This window comes from Ahaetulla prasina, chromosome 7, assembly GCF_028640845.1.
Source record: "Ahaetulla prasina isolate Xishuangbanna chromosome 7, ASM2864084v1, whole genome shotgun sequence".
Taxonomy (NCBI): Eukaryota; Metazoa; Chordata; class Lepidosauria; order Squamata; family Colubridae; genus Ahaetulla; species Ahaetulla prasina.
In genome coordinates, this window is record NC_080545.1 from 66,824,193 (window position 1) to 66,846,934 (window position 22,742).

A 22,742-nucleotide genomic window follows, 5' to 3' on the forward strand; every position below is an offset into this window, starting at 1 on the left:
TTACTTTAATGCAGAAAATATTCACTATTCGCTGAGCTAAATAGGAGCTAAAGAATCATTCCACTAAAAACGTTAGGGTTAACATCCTTTTTAAAATGTTTGCAGTCAGTGAGAGGAGTCCTCCCTACTCCCTATGTTTATTCGACATGCATATGGATTTTGCTCAATTTATGAGCTTGAGTTTGGCATGCTTGCATCTGCTTTATTCAAGTTAAAACTATCCATGGTAATTGCTTGATAGCTTTCTTTGTAACTTTTAGGGCTTATAAATGGCCAGGAAAAAAAATGTAGCAGAGCTTTTAAAATGTTGCTTCTGGTTCAGCTGTTCAATCCCCATCAAAAACTTATTTATTTATTTTTATTTTTGTCAAACATGTATTTTATGACAGATACAAGTGTAAACATAATTATAAATACATGAAAAGGATATGAATAAAAGAAAACATTAGGACAGGGACAGTAGGCACACTGGTGCTCTTATGCACACCTCTTACAGACCTCTTTTTTTAAATTTGCATTTATATCCCACCCTTCTCCGAAGACTCAGGGCAGCTTACACTATGTTAGCAATAGTCTTCATCCTATTTGTATATTTATATACAAAGTCAACTTATTGCCCCCAACAATCTGGGTCCTCATTTTACCTACCTTATAAAGGATGGAAGGCTGAGTCAACCTTGGGCCTGGTGGGACTTGAACCTGCAGTAATTGCAGGCAGCTGTGTTAATAACAGACTGTCTTAGCAGTCTGAGCCACAGAGGTCTCTCTTAAGAATGGGGTGAGGTCTACAGTTAATAGTCTAAGGTTAAAGTTTTGGGGATTTGGGGAAGAAACCACAGAGTCAAGTAGACAGATAGCCTCTGCTATCTAACTTTCTCTAATCCCGAAAAAGCCACCTTCAGACAATTTATTTCAATTGTTAATATGCTGGAAAAACCCTTCTGCAGTTTGAGTAGGAGAGCCTTTAATTCCCGGATTTCTATTAAGTACCCCACTCCAGTGGAACTGAAGCAAATCGCCATCCTCTAAAGAGCAGGAAAAAAATGACACCAGATTACAATAATTTTTGTCAAAAGGCAATACTTTAATCTTCAAAACTTTCTACACAAAGTGCAATTGTCTCTTGCAATATTTTTTAAAAATTTCGTTTACTGAGGAAGAATTGCAATGAGACTTCCTCCTTTTGAGGTTTCTGTGATTGAAGAGATTCTAAAATCTCTGGCTGAGGGACTCTGGGAGTTGAAGTCCACAAGTCTTAAAGGGACCAAGGTTGGAGACCCCTGTTCTAAAATGAACACAGAAACAGAGAGGGGCTGCAGAGACTTCCTGGGACTCCCCATTAAAGGGACTGGACTAAAGAGCCACTGAAGAAAATAAAACCAACCAGGTATAAACAGATTCTCCCCCCTCCAATTCTCAAATATGGCATGGAAGCTTTGTTCTAAGCTAATATGCACAAAGAGCCAATTTTGTTGCATTTTAATAACTTCTCTCTGGGAAGAATAGATATTTCCTCTTTTTTCTTCAAAACCATTAGTAAATAATTAAAAGCAAGAGACAAAATATTCTCTAAAGATAACTTCGTCTTCAGTTGCCATAGTAACCAGCCTTTCCTAGGCTAAGCCAGATTTTTTTTTTGCTTTGCTTGTGTAGTGAAATAAAACATAAGCAAAAAGAATCCAGTTTTTGAAGGAAGAGTAGGATGTAGTTGATGACATGAAGGTGTCTCTGCTGTCATGTGTTCAAATTATATACAATATAATGTGGGACTTCTATTGTCATGAATAAGCAGTAGCACCTTTAAAAAATAAAAATAAATAAATATTATCTGCAACAAAGGCCAGCATACATTCTGCAGTTCACAATTGAAATTATTAATTTTTTCAATTAGTTCTATTCATTTCCTGCATTGTAATTCAAGACATCTGCCGCATAGGCACACACTAAACTAAGAAGGCAATCTTGTATATATTTGTGAGTAAGGAAAATTTTGCTTTAAATCTAGACATCTGGCTAAGCATTTTTGGATCACAAACAGAATCCTCTTGCAACTTTTCTGATGGGAGCAACTCCTACTTCTAAAAGTTTAAAGTAAGTGATTAAAGTGTCTGAAAACACAGACACACATGCAAACACAAAGGAGATGAGTCCCTAATCACAGAATTTGCTCAATTCTATTCAAGCCTATTAGCATCAGAAAAATGCTTCTTGAAATATGTTAGTATGAAACTGGTCAGAATGTTGAAGTATGTATATGTGACATAGATGAAGAAATCTTTTTTGTTGTTGTTATGATGAGATTAAAATATCCTATCCAGAAATCACAGAGAAACTATGGCCTAGAATACTAGATGGTCATCAGGAGGGATCAGTTTAGATGCTTGGTCACATGTAGAGCTCAATGCCTAAAGTGCGGCAAGTATTCTCTCCCTTCTCCAAGTTACTGAAGATCTGGTCCTCATATTACAGAAGACTTGTTTACAATGAGAAACATTACTGCACATGTGTCAGTACCTTCATGTCATCAACTGGAAGCCAGGATTCAATGTGTTGTTAGCACTTTCATGCTAATGATTATTCAGGAGGACACCTCCCTCTTTTATGATTTTTCCATGTGATTTAAGATCACCTGTGAACTCTGCATATATTCTCTGAAGAAATTTGGTATAATTAAAGTATGAATTGGTATCTAGAATTATATCCCTGAATATGAATTGGCCCCTGGTATCAGCAAAGTGCTTCTCTAATTTCTTATGTGATACAATTGATGCTAAGATAGTTGTTGGGTGATCAGATCTTGGAATGCCATTGTGTAATTTTACCCAGAATTTTACTCAGCTAATAATATCCTAACAGAATATTACTTCATACTGTAAATTGCATCAGATTACAATTGATCTGTGGCCAAATCTAGGCTTATTTCCACCTTCTCATTGTTAGGAATATAATCTTATATTAACATCATCTGATGCTACTATTCTTTAATTCAGGGTTGTTCTTTTTTTCAATGTAATCCAACCTAGAACTTTAGCAGAAAGTAATTTAATGTTGTGTTCATAAATACAACCTGCCCAAAATTGTAAGACAATGTTTTCTCAAACATGAATGTTGGAGACCTATCACCCCAACACTGTTTGAGAATGAAACTTAAATTTGATAAAACATAAATAGGATTGGACTCTATAGTGATACACATTTCAAAGCTATCATACTGTCTGTAGGTCACTTTTAGGGCTCTATAAATAACATATTACATAAAATTATATACTGTCCAGTCAAAATGAAAATTGCAGTATACACCTGATGGAGGGACAAAATTGTGGTCAGGGAGGAGTTGCTGTCCCTCTTCTCTTGTGAAAATCTTCAGAGTTTTAGTCACTTCCAATTCTACACAAGCTCCCAGCTCCTTTTCATAACTATCTTACTTTCTTTTTAAGGCTACATTTGTCCAAATCACAGACTGTGCAAACACTTTCTATGCATGTAAGTTTTCTTTTTGGTCTCTCGACTCTTCAAGTACAATTAAGCACAAATTCAATGTCAAACATTCAGCTCACATCATGACAATCTGGAACAATGCTGGCAACACATACAAATGAGAAAGTTATATTAGTTATATAACTTACATTCCCATACATTTGAGCAGACAGGATCCAACCAGAACATGAAATTCCTATCTACCTATTGGAAAAGATTTACACAGCTCTTTTGGCTGGCAGACTGAAGTTGCAGTGCTTCGGTTGATTTCTGCATTGCAGATAAAGTTACCATTTAACTGCTTTGCCATAAGTGGAAATAGTTACAGAGTTATGATAAACAGAAATAACTGGGTCTGCAGATAGAGTAGTGCCAAAACTCAGTTCAGTTTTTTTACTATGCGTTGATATGGATGGCTTCCTTGTCCTTTCAAAAGAACAGTTAAGAGATCTGCTCTCCCCCCATCATTTCTGCTTCATAAAGAAGAAGCAGAAAGCATGCTACAAGCTAATGTGCCTGTGTGCCTACACGCACACACAGATGCACACACAAAACATTTAAAATTAGGGCTATTATTGCTTTATTAACGAAGATTTTGATCCTTCTCTGAAACAGTCAGGAACTCCTTCCTTCTTTTCCGCATTAGTCACTCTTCATTTCAGTTTTGTACTCTCTAAAACAGGGGTCTCCAACCTTGGCAACTTTTAAGACTTGTGGACTTCAACTCCCAGAATTCCTTAGCCAGTTTTGTTGGCTGAAGAATTCTGGGAGTTGAAGTCCACAAGTCTTAAAGTTGCTAAGGTTGGAGACCCCTGCTCTAAAAACACACACATTACTTTTCAAGAGATGCATTCATCAGGATTTCAACTCCTACCCATTGTAACGTATCTGGTATTCATTGACTCATTACACTAAAAGCAAAGCAGCCCCCTGATGTACAACTCAGCCTTTCCATGTCTTCTAAAATTCCCTGTTAAAATCGTTAATGCTGAAAGGCTCTTGATGCTGAGCCCAAATGTGTAAAGATGGGTTATTAAATCAACTGTGACTGACTCAATTTTTCAGGGAAAAGATATACTTCAGTTCCAGGAAGAAGTGTCCCTCTCCCCTTCCCCCCCACACCTTTCCAATCTTGGAATATGGACTGAGCCTCTCATGGAAGATGAGCAAGTTTCAAGGAAAGGAGATTTCCTGTTAACATTTAAACTAGGGGTAGTCAACCTTTTTATACCTACCGCCCACTTTTGTATCTCTGTTAGTAGTAAAATTTTCTAACCGCCCACCGGTTCCACAGTAATGTGCCATGTATCATCATCTGCACATGCCTCTCATGCATCGTGGGTTGGGTTGGGTTGGGGGGCGCCGGCTACCAGCTCTGCTTGTCTGTTACAGCTGGATGGTGTGGGGGGAGATGCGTGAGCTATTCTGGGATGAGGTTCTTTTGTTTGTGATTGCACTATAGCGCCATTTAATTTCACTTATATAACGTGAACTAAACTTATGCGTGGGCGATACAAATAGTATATTTTCAGAAATTTAAATTGTCATGGGGAATTTTATGAAAACCTAATGAAAATGTTTTTAAACAATGCTATGGATTTTTTTTTTTAAAGTCAATTAAATTAAAAAAAGGGAAAGTGCTTCAGTATCGGACAAAACCCCTACCGCCCACTATGAAAGCTGGAACACCCACTAGTGGGCAGTAGAACCAGGTTGACTACCACTGATTTAAACACTTTAAATCGGTTGCTAACTTTCAGTCAGTCCTTGCCTGGATCTGTCTTTAAGAGGACTTCAATCTACAGCAATACACTAACAAAATAGAATATTTTCATGCAATGGAAAACCTTCAACTGCCCATTTCTGTATATCATAGACCAGCCCAAGTCATTTAAATTGCCAGTTTTTTTTTTTGGGGGGGGTGTTCATAGCAAAATAATTTGGGAATTGTACCTATGATTGTTCCATTCTTGCCTTGAAATAGAAAATGATAGTATTTTTAGAAGGCTTTCTGCTTGATGGCTTGGCTAATAATGGAAACATTATGATAAAAAGGTATCTTGAAAGTGACTGAGTTGCTGAAAATGTGGTTTATAACAGGGAAAGAAGTTTATTGTGAGAATGATCCCAGATGCCATATAACTCAGCAAGCTTCAGCTATCCAGTCTTCTACCTCTAGCACTCCATCCTCCATATACAGCCATGCATACACATGCTCACTTAAGGCCAAATAACACATGACATTAAATAGATAGTTTGCTGTTATTCTAAAAGAGAAAATAGCAGCTGGATCATAACTGAGAGAACAATATTTTCTCCAGTGCCACCCTATTAATGAAACTATTGCTTGGCTTAAAAGAGAAGCTCTTGCTGATGCTAATTTCCTTTTCATTTCAAATAACAGATACCACAAGTGTGAAATAGAATTTTTGTCAGGAAAATTCCCAATCTAGTAATGGATTTGACAGAGATTTCTGGAATTCCCCCCCCCTCCTTTTATGTTATGGTTCTCTTGCTTCTCCCATTCTAGCAATTATTTATAATTTCATAAAGTTACATGCAGTGTCAAATCATGACATGCACCTTGGCCTGATTATTAGTTTAAAAAAAAGCTAATCAATTGCTTTGCATTCTTAGAATGGCTGGAGGCATCTCACCTGACACTATTTAAGGGACACCCCCTTAACTTAGCTAACAAAGCCATGAAAGGCATTATTGTGTTCTTTTTTTATGGAAACATAGAAATGATTCTGGAAGGATCAAAATAACAGGCTTATGTTGGATACAAAGAGCTTGTTACACTTCTTCCTCATTCTGTAGCTTTTTTTTTTCTTTCAATATATTTGTAAAAAATAGCATACCTTTCTTTAGAGATGGTTTTTGCATCTCTGGGCTTCTAAAATAGATTTTTTTCCACAAATATTGAATAGTAAACAAAATAAACTACAAATCCCGATCCCTAAGCAGTACAAAGTGGTTTTCCCCACATAGCTTTTTTTCTAAATCCTCTCCCAAACAAATGAACAAACAAACAAAGCACAATCAATGAAAATCAGAGCACCGAGTAATTTGCCATGTGGCTTCTGCTTTTGCCTCCTGGTTCTTCTTGTTACCCTCCGGCAACTAAAACTTCCCGAGGGTGTCCTACTGGGGAAGGCCACCTAGAGCTTTTTAATTCTAGAGAGCCCACATTGACTTTTCTATTGGATGTGTTCACATTTAAGGAGTCTGAGAATTTCACTGATGCTACCTGAGGAGTTTAACAAAGCTGAGCTTCAGATGCTGTTGCACCCCCTCGAAGTATCTCCAAAGAGTATCTTCATACAACTAGCTCCCCACCCTCCCACCAGGATGTGGATCATAGTTTTTACTACCACCACCATCACCACCCCATAAAACACAACATGGATTATGCAATTTTGCTTGAAAGAGATACCCAAGCCCTAAAAATCTGGCTGGATTCCCCATTTCATTTTAAAATTATTTTTCCCAAGACCCTGCCCTTTTCATACTTAGCACTTTCTGGAAGTCCTAAGCTCTCTGTAAAAAAAATAAATAAATCATTCTATATATCTGTACATATATATTTGTATATGCAGAGGGCTAAATAGCTGCATCCAGCCAGCTAGTTATTTGGTTAGAGTGTCTTCTTCACCCTCTTAACTTTCTCCCACTGTCATCTTTGCAGAGGGAGTGGCACCCTGCAAATGTGGGATGTTCTCATATTGCTATCACTCTCTCAAGTCTCTGAGGTATGGTACAAAAGTCTTGTTTTCCACACATACACACAAGCGGACACACATACACACGTGCACACATACAGACATACATATTTATATTTTGTATGGTTGCTTTTTTCCCTTTCCACAGTCCTCTCATTGGGAACTGCTGTTAGGAAGTGGCAGCCAGAACAAGCCTCTTTCACATGTCATCCTTCCTCCCAGCCGCAGGGAGACTCATCTATGTCTCTTGCTGACTCTGGTCCCCAGCTGCAACTCAGAAGGAACTGGAGGGCTGTGGTCTGGAGTCCCAATTTTGTCTAAGCCCTCTGATACATCACCCTCTCGCGGAGAAGGGCTGTTCTTGCAGAAGTCTGTCACCCAAGATGGCATGGATAAAAAACCCCTTGGGTCAACTGAGTAGAACTGCTTGGCTTCATTTGCTGCAGAACTCCGTGAAGAAGAGTTGGCATGGAGACTGCTGGTGCTGTTGCACTTCTTCACAAGTGCCAGAGCTTGAGATGGAGGAGGTGGTGAAAAGAGAGAAGTCAGAGAGAAACTGCTGAGGGTCTCTGACTGCTCACTGCTGTTGCCTCCTCCCCTTAGGCTGCTCCCTATCCCTTCTTCATCAGAAGGGTCCATGGAATCATGATAAGTACAACCTGGGCTAGTGCTTCCTCCACTGCTGTGGCTCCGCTGGTGCCTCCTGATGTTCTGGAGAGTGAAGATGCCACGGCCCCTTATGCTTTGCCTTCGGGAGGCAGGGGAAAGCGGGACAACCAAAGCTTTTTGGGTGGCTGCTGGCACTGGGCATAATACTACCGGGAGATCTAGGGTGCACTGGGGTGAGTCACTAAGGTTTAAACTGTCTTCCAGTGTGGTCTGCAAGCTGCCTTCTGAGCTATTGCTCCTGCCATCATCAAGGGAAGTGTCGCTCTCTGTGGTCTGCAAAGCCAAGAAATAACCAACAAACAAAATCAGTCTTCATATTCAGACAAGGAAGAGGGCATCAGTTGCAGTGTTATATGTCAGCTTTGGAAGCCATACTAGGCCGGAAGCTTCCCTGCTGCCACTTTCTCATGTGTGGGAAAGTCAGAGGTGGGGAGGGGGAGTTAGTAGAGGGGCCCATTAGACACAATAGCATTCTTCCTGCCGGTCAAGGTCAGGCTGGTCCGGCAGCTGGAGAAGGAGTGGTCTGAGTGATGTCTCGAGATGGGACGGTTGGTGATTGGAGCATGTGATCTGCAGAGAAGTTAGGGGTTGGTTTTGGAGTTTTGATTTACTGAGGGAAAACCCAGATCTCTCAGATTTGGATTTTTCCAGATGTGCCAGTTTACCTATCCTAGTAAAAGAACTTTGAAAGATGCCTGCTTCGGAGTTTTACTTGGGGAGGGTTTTTTTTTTTTTTTTTCATATAAACTTTTATACCGCCCTTCTCCCGAAGGACTCAGGGCGGTGTACAGCCAAGATAAAAAACAATAAATATACAAAGTTAAAAATCAATTTAAAATACCCATTCAATAGTGGCCGAATTAAAACCGTCGAATTGACCAACCTAAAATACCCCATATAAAATTACAGAAAATATAAAAATTTAAAATTTTAAAATTTAGAAATTTAAAAATCTAAAAAATCAGTCCAGTCCCGCTTGGATGAATAAATAAGTTTTAATTCCGACGAAAGGTCCGAAGGTCAGATATTTGGCGCAAACCGGGGAAGGTCGTTCCAGAGTAGGAGCTCCAACAGAAGGCTCTTCCCTGGGGCTGCCAGCCGGCACTGCTTGGCGGACGGCACCTGAGAAGACCCTCTCTGTGAGGCGTGCGGGTCGATGGGAGGCATAAGGTAACAGCAGGCGGTCACGTAAGTACCGGGCCCTAAGCCATGGAGTGCTTTAAAGGTGGTAACCAAAACCTTGAAGCGCACCGAAGACCACAGGCAGCCAGTGCAGACTGCGCGGGAGTGGTGTTACCGGGAGCAACGTGGTGCTCCCTCAATCACCAGCGCAGCTGCATTCTGGACTAGCTGAAGTCTCCGGTGCACCTCAGAGGTAGCCCCATGTAGAGCATTGCAATAATCCAGGCGAAGTGGCGAGGCGTGAGTGACCGTGCATAAGGCATCCCGGTCCAGAAAGGCGCAACTGGCGCACCAGGCGGACCTGGTGAAAGCTCTCCTGGAGACGGCCGCCACATGGTCTTCAAACGACAGCCGTCCATCCAGGAGAACGCCCAGGTTGCGCACCTCTTCCGTCGGGGCCAATGACTCACCCCCAACAGTCAGCTGCGGGTGCAGCTGACTGTACCGAGATGCCGGCATCCACAGCCACTCCGTCTTGGATGGATTGAGTCTGAGTCTGTTTCTCCCCATCCAGACCCGTACGGCCTCCAAACAACGGGACAGCACTTCGACAGCTTCGCTGGGGTGGCCTGGGGTGGAGAAGTACAGCTGAGTATCATCAGCGTACAGATGATAACTCACCCCAAAGCCACTGATGACCTCGCCCAACGGCTTCATATAGATGTTGAACAGGAGAGGCGAGAGAATCGATCCCTGTGGCACCCCACAAGTGAGGTGCCTCGCGGTCGATCTCTGCCCTCCTGTCAACACCGTCTGCGACCGGTCAGAGAGGTAGGAGGAGAACCACCGATAAACGGTGCCTCCCACTCCCAACCCCTCCAACCGGCGCAGCAAGATACCATGGTCGATGGTATCAAAAGCCGATGAGAGATCTAACAGGACCAAGGCAGAGGAGCAACCCCTGTCCCTGGCCCTCCAGAGGTCATCCACCAACGCGACCAAAGCTGTCTCCATGCTGTGCCCGGGCCGGAAGCCGGACTGGAACGGGTCTAGATAGACAGCTTCCTCCAGGTACTGAGGAAACTGCCACGCCACCACACTCTCTACAACCTTCGCAATAAAGCGAAGGTTGGAGACTGGACGGTAATTACCCAAAATAGCTGGGTCCAGGGAAGGCTTCTTGAGGAGGGGTCTCACCACCGCCTCTTTCAAGGCGGCGGGGAAGATCCCCTCCATCAAAGAAGCATTTATAATCCCCTGGAGCCAACCTCGTGTCACCTCCTGTGTGGCCAGCACCAGCCAGGAGGGGCACGGGTCCAGTAAACATGTAGTGGCATGTTTTCTGGAACGCTGACATTATACATCAATTAACAAAAGCAGATGGTTGTTCTTTGCCTCCACTTTTACCTGGCAGCACTAACCAGTTAGTATGAGGACACAGTTCTGATTCTTAGCTGTCTTAGCTGTCAGTCAGCAATATCATCTGAGAACAATAGTGTGTTAACATCATTGCAAGGAACCTGGTTGACTAAAACATTTGTTTGGCGTCTCTTCTCACACCCAATATTAGCCGTAAATAACTGATCTTCCATCAATCTGCCTTAAAAAATTCAGACACTTCAGATATAAGGTCCACTCACACTCTCACTGTAGGTTTATTTAATAGCCAAGCCTCTTGGTTATTAGAATACATAGGTTTAATTAGAAGGCTCCCAATATGGGACTCATCCATTTTAAAATCTGGATTGCATAATTTGGTATGCATCTGAAATTTGTTTTAAATGGAGAACACAAAGTTTATCAATTTTTACTCCTGAAGCACTTTCCCCATGTCTATATATGGTTCAACCCTGGTGGACATATGGGAGACAAAGTCATTATGGGAAGACTTACCTGGTGAATAAGTGAGGAGTTTACATTTGGAGATTGCAGTGAGGCCCAAGAAGCTTGCAGAGAGATTTTAGGAAGGTTCTCTGGACAAGATACTTTCTCTTGACTTGACAGTTTAGCAGAAACAGCCGGGAGAAAAAACTCAGTTTCAACTGACAACAGAGAATGGGGTCCAGAAAACAAGGGGGATTTGGTAAAATCAGGAGAAAGACATAAAAAAGAAGACATTAAGTTTCCACATTCCAGTTTTCTTATTGGGCAGAAATCTAAAAAGTCAATTTAAGTTATGTTCAATGGGGAAACCGCGAACTTAAAACTTATTTATTTCGTATGGCTGGACTAGCCTGATTTTTATTTTTATTGGATGGGTTTTTAAAATTTTGTGATTTTACGGGGGAGTACGTTTTTTAACATTTTGGGCATTTAAATTAGTTTTTTAAGGGATGTTTTTAATTATTGTGTGTATCTATATTTTATCTGCCTGTTCACCGCCCTGAGTCCTTCGGGAGAAGGGCGGTATACAAATTAAAATATTATTATTATTATTATTATTATTAAAATCAAACTATTTGCAATCATGCATCATGCATCTTGCTCAGTGGTGGGATTCAAGTAATTTAACAACCGGTTCTCTGCCCTAATCATTTCTTCCAACAATCAGTTTGCCAAACTGCTCAGAAAGTTAACAACCGGTTCTGCTGAAGTGGTGCGAAGTGGCTGAATCCCACTACTGATCTTGCTCCCTTACAACTCCAGCCTCTTTCTTTGGTAGCTGTTTAGGAAGCACTAATTCATTTTGCTCTTGGTTGGCACATCTAGCAAGGAACAACTAGCATCATCCAGCTCTATTGGCTAACACGTTTCCTGTTCCCTGGATAATTTTCCTTGAGAGAACACAGTCAATAATTTGAGCATGGCCTATAGTATTAGACAAATCAGCACTTGCCAGTTGAGCAGCATGAAAGATTTTGGCAATGTTTCAGGCTTTTCTTCACATATATCAGGGTTGCACTTTGAAATCTCTTTGGTTTTAAAATATAAAGTAATTCTAGTTACTTTTTCATGAGGCTTAAAAGTTGTTCTAGTCATTATGTCTCACAATAACTTAATTCATAGGGTTATTATAAGATAAGAGGCAGAAGCTAACTATGCTGCCCTCATGATTTTTGAAAAACAATGGAAAAATAAACACTAAAATGATCAGAAGGGTGAGTTTAGGCACTGAGTTAAGAGAACCTTTAAAACATAGATGAACATATGGAAAAGAAAACATTATAACGCTTCAAACGTACAAAATTACGAAGTTAATACTTGCCTTTTACAATACAGTTTCCTTGACTACAGATAATATATGAAACATATTGCAGAGTTTCTACTCTGTGTCTTTCAGATATGTCTCTTAGCTACTGTCCCTGATGAAAATATTGGACACATTTGGAATGATAAACCCAATTGAAAAAGGCTGAGGTGTGTTAAATGATGTATATCTGTATACGGTACCATTTTCTACTCCTGGATCAGTGAGTGAAAAAAACCCTTTGGAAAACATCAATTGCTTCATTACTATGTTGTTTATAATTGATGCATTTTTCATGCCTAGAGCTGAATAGATCCCATTGACATGAAAGAGCTCTTTAAAAAAGTAACTATCTCTGTTGGGTACCATATTAGTTCAGATCAACTATTGGCATTGCCTACCTTCATTGGTCTCATTATTTAGCCAAGACTGAGCTCGACTGAAAGGGACTTTTTCCATTTCATACTGGTAGCTTTCTGGAGGCAGAGAAGGTCCTGTATTTGTTAAAGGGAAGAGACATTCTTCCAAGCCTGTATTCCTTGTAGAATTAGGGCTGTCTTCACCATCCTAGACAGAATAAAGATATTTGTCTCATGAAGCTTCGTAAAAAGGAAGCAAAATTATTTAAATAAGAGGAAACTTTGCAAGGTTGAAAAAATGTGCTCAGGTATCTATCTGATACATTGTCAGAGGGCATTAAATTCCCACGGGCATTTAACCATGATATGAATGTGCCCTGTCAAATTCTTTATTTCTGTTTCCTCTCCATGGTATTGTTTACATTTTAGCTGTTCTGCGGCAGTACAATCAGATGACTATCCAGAACCTCTTGAACAATTCAATTTTGCACAAGTATGTTACTGGGGCTTTTGGTAATCTGTCATTCCGGCCCCCCGCCCACTTTTGGGAAGAAGAAGCAGGCAGAGAAGGCTTCTGGTAGCTTCTTATGGCCTGCTAAACAACTGATCGTTTGGCTCTAAGAACAGCCTAATAAAGCCAGAAAGATTGTCTCATTTTACTGAGCTTCCCTTGTCATTCCACAGATCAGTTATCTGATGTGCTTCAGAAACTACCAGAACTGTGATTGGCAGATGGATTCCCAAGAGAATTGTAAAACAGAAATGCCAACAGAGAATATAAATCAACTGCTTTTTTTAACATGCCAAAACAGAATCTATAGAGGAGGAGAGGGATCAGCAGTCAGAACATAAACTTTTATGTTATGCAGATTTAGTTTTCAGCTAGCTCACGGAGGATTGATAACACTTTAACTGAACTGCGGGGAAAGATGTTAGATGTGTATCAAAGCTTTATTGAAGCTCTTGATTGAGGTAATTTGCTTTATACATTTCAGTAATTGATTTCCCTTATTGAAAAAGTTCTGGTGGAAAATGAAAATGTTCCATATGCACATATGGACCTCATGTTTCATGAAGGAATCTGTATCAGGAATAATATGATGAAACAAGTAGGATGAAACATGCACCCCTTGTTATGGCCCTATGTGAACTTGGGCAATGCAGTTTCTTTCACTAGTACGTCTTAAATATTAAGTTTTAATACTCTCTTGAAAGCTCTAAAACTTTATAGTTTTAAGATTCCAATTTTTGCACACTTGTGTGAAATGGACCCATTTTATACAGCCATCAATTTCACTCTAATAAAACAAAGTAAACAAAAAGTGTGGCCCCAATGATCAAAAGTTTCATACACTTGATATAGTAAATTATATATCATAATTTATATATTATGATATATTATCAACATATATCAGCCACCATCTGACGATGGGTATCCATGTGAAGAAGAACTATGGACTAATACCTTACCATCCCGGACAATTATCATCTCCCGGCGACTGCTATCCCCTAGCGAAATATTATTCTCATGATTCGCCTATATTATTCGGTACAGGAACTCTTGCGCCTGCGAGGTGCCCCCGCCTCGCAGGAATGGCCCGTTTTATTACCAAGGGCTGGCCTCAATGACGGATCTTGGGATCCACAGAGGTGGCATGCGAAGAGGAAGAGCCTTTGGGGGTTTTTAGATAGGGCATTTTTAAGGGGTGGGAGGGGTAGGACGGGTGTTGGCGGAAACCCGCCGGGTGGGGTATCAGTTCCTGCGCATGCTCGTGGCGGTGAGTTAATAGGTCCGAGGGCTACGGGGGGAGTTCAGGTTCCATTGGTGGAGGGTGGTGCTATTTGCACGGTATGGGGGAGGGGCAGATTTGGCGGAAGCGGGGGCTCGGATCGTGTTAAGGGGGCGCGCGCTCGATGCTTGCAGGCGATCGCGCGCCCCGAGCCCCCAGACTTCTCCCGTTCCCCGGATGGTCAAGACCCTCAGAGCCTGGGCCTTCGGCTGATGTTGTGTAATGCACGGTCCGTGGCCAATAAGGCCCCCCTAATCTATGATCTTATTCAGGGGGGTGCCGCGGACTTTATAGGCATTACAGAGACCTGGTTGGGCGCAGAAGGGGGCGTGCCCCTGGTACAGATGTGCCCGCCAGGTTTCCGTGCATTCCATCAGCCGAGAGCCCAGGGTAGGGGTGGCGGGGTGGCGGTTGTGATTAGAGAGAGTCTGGAGCCGAGGGAGACCACTGTACCTCAGATTGCCGGGTGTGAATCCCTCCTTGTGAAGTGGGGCCATAGATGTCAGATGGGCTTGCTGATCACGTACCTGGCTCCTTGCTACGTGACAGCTGCCCTACCCGAGCTCCTGGAGGTGCTTGCTGGGGTGGCAGTTGAGACCCCCAGACTTTTAGTCATGGGGGACTTTAACTTGCCATCTTCCGGCTCGTCATCGACAGCAGCTCGGGAGTTCACGGCTTCCATGACGGCCTTGGACCTGACTCAAGTAGTGGATGGCCCTACCCACATTGGGGGTGGTACACTCGATCTGATTTTTGTCTCTGGTCAGTGGTTGAGAGATCTGGACTTAAAGGAAATAGTCATCGAACCTTTGTCATGGTCAGATCACTCTCTCCTTCGCCTGGACTTTCTGACCGCCATTCAACACCGCAGGGAGACGGAGCCGATGCGTTGGTTCCGTCCCAGGCGCCTGATGGACCCAGAGAGGTTCCGGACGGAGCTTGGGCCATTCCCTAAGGGTCTGGCTCACGGCACGTCTGAGGAACTGGTTGCGGCCTGGGAACGGGCCGCGGCGGGGGCCTTAGATCGTGTCGTGCCTTTGTGGCCTCTGACCCGGCGCAGGTCCCAACCGGCTCCTTGGTTCTCCGAGGAGCTGAGAGGGATGAAGCGCCGGAGAAGACGCCTAGAGAGTTCTTGGAGGTCTAGCTGTTCAGAGGCTGATCGGACACTAGTGAAGTCCTATACTAGGACTTACCTAGTGGCATTGAGGGAAGCGAGGCGTTGCTACGCCTCCTCCCTCATTGCGTCGGCAGATAACCGCCCAGCCGCCCTGTTTCGGGTGACTCGTTCCCTCCTTCACCAGGGGGAGCGAGATGACCCGCTGCAGGGACGTGCTGAGGAGTTTAACGGTTATCTATACGATAAAATCGTTCAGCTTCGGGATGGGTTGGACCAAAATTGCGGTGACTCAGGTGAGGCGCCCGAGGGTGGTCTTGGTGACATTGTCTGGGATGAGTTTGACCCTGTGGCTCCCGAGGACATGGACAGGTTGTTGGGTAGGTTGAATGCCACCACGTGTTTACTGGACCCGTGCCCCTCCTGGCTGGTGCTGGCCACCCAGGAGGTGACACGAGGCTGGCTCCAGGCGATTACGACTGCTTCTTTGGTGGAGGGTGTCTTTCCGGCCGCCTTGAAAGAGGCGGTGGTGAGGCCCCTCCTTAAGAAGCCTTCCCTGGACCCGGCTGTTTTAGGTAATTACCGTCCGGTCTCCAACCTTCGCTTCGCGGCGAAGGTTGTAGAGAGTATGGTGGCATATCAGTTTCCCTTACACCTGGATGAAACCATCTATCTAGACTCGTTCCAGTCCGGTTTTCGGCCCGGTTACAGCACGGAGACGGCTTTGGTCGCGTTGGTGGATGATCTCTGGAGGGCCAGGGATAGGGGTTGTTCCTCTGCCCTGGTCCTATTAGACCTCTCAGCGGCTTTCGATACCATCGACCATGGTATCCTGCTGCGCGGTTGGAGGATTGGGAGTGGGAGGCACCGTCTATCGGTGGTTCTCCTCCTATCTCTCCGACCGGTCGCAGTCGGTGTTGACAGGGGCAGAGGTCGGCCCGGGCGCCTCACTTGTGGGGTGCCGCGGGGTCGATCCTCTCGCCTTCTGTTCAACATCTATATGAAGCCGCTGGGTGAGATCATCAGTGGTTTCGGTGAGGTACCAGCTGTATGCGGATGACACCCAGCTGTATTTTTCCACGCGGACCACCCCAACGAAGCCATCAAGTGCTGTCCCGGTGTCTGGAGGCCGTATGGGTCTGGATGGGGAGAAACAGGCTCAAGCTCAATCCTCCAAGACAGAGTGGCTGTGGATGCAGGCATCCCGGTACAGTCAGCTAAATCCGCGGCTGACCATCGGTGGCGAGTCATTGGCCCCGATGGAGAGGGTGCGCAACTTAGGCGTCCTCCTGGATGAACGGCTGTCTCTAGAAGATCATTTGACGGCCGTCTCCAGGAGAGCGTTCTACCAGGTTTGCCTGGTGCGCCAGTTGCGCCCCTTTCTGGACCGGGATGCCCTATGCACGGTCACTCACGCACTCGTGACGTCTCGCCTGGATTACTGCAATGCTCTCTACATGGGGCTCCCCTTGAAGGGCATCCGGAGGCTACAGTTAGTCCAGAATGCGGCTGCGCGGGTGATAGAGGGAGCCCCTCGTGGCTCCCGCATAACACCCATCCTGCGCAGACTGCACTGGCTACCTGTGGCCTTCCGGGTGCGCTTCAAGGTTTTGGTGACCACCTTTAAAGCGCTCCATGGCATAGGGCCGGGTTATCTATGGGACCGCCTACTGCTACCAAATACCTCTCACCGACCCGTGCGCTCTCATAGAGAGGGACTCCTCAGGGTGCCGTCAGCGAGGCAATGTCGTCTGGCGACGCCCAGGGGAAGAGCCTTCTCTGTGGGGGCTCCCACCTCTGGAACGAATACCCCAGGACTTCGTCAGCTTCCGGACCTTCGGACCTTCCGCGAGCTTAAAACATACTTATTTAATTGCAGGACTGAGCTAGATTTTAATTTACGGTTTTAAATTGGGTTTTATTTTCATATTTTTAATTTAGGCTTTTAGAATAAGTTTTTAACTGTTTTAGATTGTATTTACCTGTTTTTAAATGCCTGTAAACCGCCCTGAGTCCTTTGGGAGATAGGGCGTATATAAATTAAACAATAAATAAATAAATAAATAAATTTATAATATATCATAATATAATATATATATATATATATATATATATATATATATATATATATATATATATATATATATATATATATATATATATATATATATATGTCTTTGTTTGTTCGTGTTTTCTCCTATGTAAAATTGGAAGTGTCTTGGCGACGTTTCGACGAAGTCTCATTCGTCATCTTCAGGCTTCAGCTTCGTGCTTCTGGGAGCAATGTGTGATTGCAGCTGTTCCTTCCTTTTAACTGCTAGTGGGGGTTTGAACTGATTGGGTGGGAGTTTGGCTGTGCTCTGATTGGCTGGGGTTTTTGTGCTCTGATTGGCTTAGGTGTGTCCTGTTTGGGTGGGGCCTTGGTTGTGCTCAGTTAAGTCTGTGTTGCAGAGGGACTTGAGCTGGTGAGCTGCATAGCTGTTGTTTGGCTTTGTGGTCGTGCTACATCTTCATAGTGGGTGTCAGTCTGCTGCATGTATGGATTGGCCAGCCAATCAGAGCACAGCCAAACTCCACCCAATCCCACCCAATATATGTATGTATGTAGGTCTTTGGTTATTTGGGTTTTCTCGCGTAAAATTGGACACTTCCAATTTTACGCGAGAAAACCCGAATAACAAAGAAAACAAATATATATATATATATATATATATATATATATTTATATATATATGTAGGTCTTTGGTTGTTCGGGTTTTCTCCCGTGTAAAATTGGAAGTGTCTTGGCGATGTTTCGATGAAGTCTCATTCGTCATCTTCAGGCTTCAGCTTCGTGCTTCTGGGAGCAATGTGTGATTGCAGCTGTTTCTTCCTTTTAACTGCTAGTGGGGGTTTGAACTGATTGGGTGGGAGTTTGGCTGTGCTCTGATTGGCTGGGGTTTTTTTGTGCTCTGATTGGCTTAGGGTGTGTCCTGTTTGGGTGGGGGCTTGGTTGTGCTCAGTTTAGTCTGTGTTGCAGAGGGACTTGAGCTGGTGAGCTGCATAGCTGTTGTTTGGCTTTGTGGTCGTGCTACATCTTCATAGTGGGTGTCAGTCTGCTGCATGTATGGATTGGCCAGCCAATCAGAGCACAGCCAAACTCCCACCCAATCCCACCCAATATATGTATGTATGTAGGTCTTTGGTTATTTGGGTTTTCTCCCGCGTAAAATTGGACACTTCCAATTTTACGGAGAAAACCCGAATAACAAAGACTATCTAAGCTGTGAAACCTCAGAAAACAAATATATATATATATATATATATATGTATATTCTGAGGTTTTCGTGGGTGTTTGTATGTAGGTCTTTGGTTGTTTGGGTTTTCTCCCGCGTAAAATTGGACTTGTCTTGGCGATGTTTCGATGAAGTCTCATTCGTCATCTTCAGGCTGGTGTTATCAGCTTCATGCTTCTAGGAGCAATGTGTGATCGCAGCTGTTTCTTCCTTTTAACTGCTAGTGGGGGTTTGAACTGATTGGTTGGGGGTTTGGCTCCAATCAGATTTGGAGCTGAACCAATCAGTTCAAAACCCTACTAGCAGTTAAAAGGAAGAAACAGCTGCGATCACACATTGCTCCTAGAAGCACGAAGCTGATAACACCAGCCTGAAGATGACGAATGAGACTTCGTCGAAACGTCACCAAGACACTTCCAATTTTACGCGGGAGAAAACCCAAACAACCAAAGACATATATAATATCATAGTAAATTAATTCAGAACATTTAAGAAAAAGTCCCATAGAATTTTGTTATCCATCCATCCATCCATCCACCTACCACCCACCATTCCCTTGACCATGAAAAAATGGATTCTTTCAAAGTAAGGTAGTTCCTATGTATAAATAATTTACCTTTTCCTTAGGGCTTGGTTGGTCAATGTTGGAACTGTCTCCATCATCTCCTAGCAGGATAGAAGACTTATCAGAATTGAGCGATAAGGCCTCCATTTCAGCCAGCTGGATCTATAGTAAGGGGAGTGGGGTGGATATCAGGAAAGAAGCTGTCAAATAACACTCTTAACCGTCACATCGTTTTAGAAAAAGAGATTGAAGACAAGGAAGAAGGTCATACTTGACATACTTTACAGAGCCTTAACTCAATTTTACATATCATGAAAGATTTTTAGGGTGAAATGAGGATAAAGAAAAATAAAATACACTTTTCTATGATGGACCATGTCATCTGAAGAATTCTCCATTTCATCTTCTGTGGAAGGAAAATAGAAAGCCTTTCAATCTCACCAGGAGTGGCTCCATAATATATAATGTAAATTCAGTATAACTGAGTCTACATTAAGAGACTGAAAAATCTCTGAGAAGAATTCCTAGAAGATAGACTGGGGATCATTGAGAAAAGGACTGCCTTTTCTTGGAAAGCAGTGTTTATTTCCATCAACAGTTTATGGCTATGGCGAAGCATTCACTTCAACAGTAGTAATCATGCAATTCATATGAAAATCACATAGCTGTATGTCTTTTCTTTATTATTTTTCACTTACTTTTGACCTTTTGAGCTTGATTCCAGTTTACTAATTTACTAGTTAGTGCTACTTACTAACACAAATTATTTATTTTCAACTTACTGAAAAAAAGAAATAATTCTATTCCTTGTTATTATTCAGATTCTGTTTTCATTTTCTTTTTAAACAAAATTCTACATTACGATAGTATAATATTCCTTATTTTCACATCTCTCACTCAAATTGCTGGGTTTTAATTTGCATTCTACAACAAATAATCCCCCAGCACCATCTCTCCATCTGCTTTAAGTATCATCCCTTGATGAAAGGATGAAGGGATTTCCCCCTCTCCCCTTTTCATTTTATTGGGTTATCTTCTCTTTTATTTTTCATTTTACCCAGCTTACTATTCTTCACTTTAAAAGTACTTTTTCCACTTAATGGCAGTCTCTAAGGAACTTTTGAACCTATTTTGGTATTGTCTCTTTCTTGGTTATTATTTTATCTCTATTATTATGACCTAATTTGAGAGATCCTTCAATAAAGTTCTGCTTTCCTGTATTTGTGCAGAATATTTTGCTAGTGTAAACAGTGACAAAAGTGATATGGAGAGCTGATGGCTTTGGACAGGATCTGTAACAGAATTAGTGGCAGTGCCAAATATTCAGACTCCTTCAGACGACAGTTCATTTGGAATTAATGGAAGGTATGACTGAAGTAGATTTCCAAAATGGTAATCCACTATCATGATGTAATCTGTCACAAGGATATAATGAGGGCAATCTTCACAGCACTAAAGCCACAGTATTTCCACGGAGGCTATCTGCTGAACTACTACTGTTTAGATCACTGTGGACACAATCCAGTGCCTAGTCATGTCAGCTTAAATGCCTTTAAGATCAACAGGATTTATGCATGCTTCTTAGTGTGCTGGATTGTGTCCAAGGATGCATAATATGGAGGTTTTTACCAAACACTGCCGCCACTAATCATCTACACATTTAAAAAAGAAAAGAAAGCCAGCATCACATCACATCAAAACACAACACAACTACCAGCCACAATATCTGTACATATTATACAAACACAAACTTTGTATGAATGACACCTCTAACTAATTTAGTAAACTATCATATGCCTAACTGAACTTCACATGAAAACATGCTTAATTGTTCCAGGAGTGATTTAGATACAACAAAAAACCTATAAGTTTATTATTAATAGCCATCTCCAATTACAAATGGTAGATCACTTGATTAATGTTGCCTTGTTACTTTGTAAGATAACAACTTCTTTTCTATTGAATACTAGGACAAAAAGAATACCCTAATAAAGTATAAAAGAAAATATCAAGCTCAAACCTACAAGCCTCCATTATATATTAATAAATCTTGTGAAGACAATCAGGCATTTTGTATACCTCCAGTATGAAGTCTAAATAATTATTTAAAAAGTTTTCTGACACCAATATTAAAATTAGAATAATACCAAGAAGAATAAAAGATTACTTCAGTGAGAGTATATATATTTAAACACTATAGACTGCCTAGACTACAGGATACTTAAATCTGTTAAAATATACCCTGTTTCCCCCAAAATAAGAGATCCCCTGATAATAAGCCCAATCAGGCTTTTGAGTGCATGGCAACAAGGCCAAACACTTACTTCAGGATTCAAAAAAAATATAAGGCAGGGTCTTATTTTCAGGGAAACACAATATTAAAAACCTAAATTCTACAGAACAAAATTCATAGTTTCTTCTGTGATCAATCAAATTTGGTTACAGTTATTGAAGATGGATTTCTTATTTAGAAGGACTCATCATTAGAACTTGGAATGTGAGATGTATGCACACAACAAAAGTGAAATTGTTGAAGTGGAAATAAAGTTTACTAAACGGGATACTGTATTTTAGGTACAGTTGAATTTTGGTGAATCAAATTAAATGATTATTTCTATTCAGGGCATGAGAGTATACTAACAATGAGCAGCAAAAAAGGATATCACAATATATGGGTTTGCTACACTTCTGACAGGATAATATCTATTAGAACCAGTGGATATGCAGTGAACATCAATGTTATACAAATGTATGCACCTGCTACACCTGCCATGGTGAAACTTACTGAGGGATTCTGTAACAAATTGTAAGCAGCACTAAATCTAACATCAAAAGATGACTTGGTATTACTAATTGATGACTGGAATGCAAAAGTCAGAGAATCAAAGAAATCTGAATTTATAGGAAAGTTTGGACTGCATAAATACAATAATGAAAAAGATAGGTAAATCAGGTTTTGTGGAGAGAATTATTTCCAATTGCCAATTCCTGCTTCACATACTCTCTTTTATAGTTAAATCACATCAAAGGAAACAGAAAAGGGGGAAGTGAAATCCAATTTGTCAGAATACTTCCAGGTACAGTCTGTGGTACATATCTTGAAAAGATTTAACAATATATGGGTTAAATTTACAGAATTAAAAAAAACAAAACCTAGATGTAAGATTGGTCAAAATGTAAGACCTAGAGACAGATTTAACATGAGTAACTTAAGTAAAAGAAAACAGAGAACGTATGGAAAGACATAAGAGACACATGAATATTTAATAGGAAAAACACTATTTTGGCTAATGAAATGCCTGCAAGAAAACAACCAAGCTCAGAGGACCTGGGCTTGGAAGGACCCCTCGTAAGAAAGACCCCTTGGAAGGACCCTTCATAGGAAAAAAAAATCAAAAGCTCAACCAGCTTTCCGTACAAATAATTATTAAAGCAAATAACAATACAACAATAACAGCAACA

At 41.9% G+C, this 22,742-nt stretch overlaps 1 protein-coding gene across 1 annotated transcript in view; it reads right to left on the bottom strand.

The window, feature by feature from the left end:
- Nucleotides 1–7,283: 7,283 nt before the first annotated feature.
- The window catches only part of CACNA1I (calcium voltage-gated channel subunit alpha1 I), a 381,909-nt gene continuing 366,450 nt past the window's right edge, over nucleotides 7,284–22,742 (bottom strand). The window contains exons 33-38 of the mRNA XM_058190911.1: nucleotides 19,367–19,442; nucleotides 18,934–18,951; nucleotides 14,885–14,901; nucleotides 12,579–12,744; nucleotides 10,884–11,086; nucleotides 7,284–8,141 (exon numbers count right to left, since the gene is read on the bottom strand). Coding sequence (XP_058046894.1) covers nucleotides 7,434–8,141; nucleotides 10,884–11,086; nucleotides 12,579–12,744; nucleotides 14,885–14,901; nucleotides 18,934–18,951; nucleotides 19,367–19,442 — 1,188 coding nt within the window. The 3' untranslated portion in view covers nucleotides 7,284–7,433. The remainder of the gene's footprint in view (nucleotides 8,142–10,883; nucleotides 11,087–12,578; nucleotides 12,745–14,884; nucleotides 14,902–18,933; nucleotides 18,952–19,366; nucleotides 19,443–22,742) is intronic.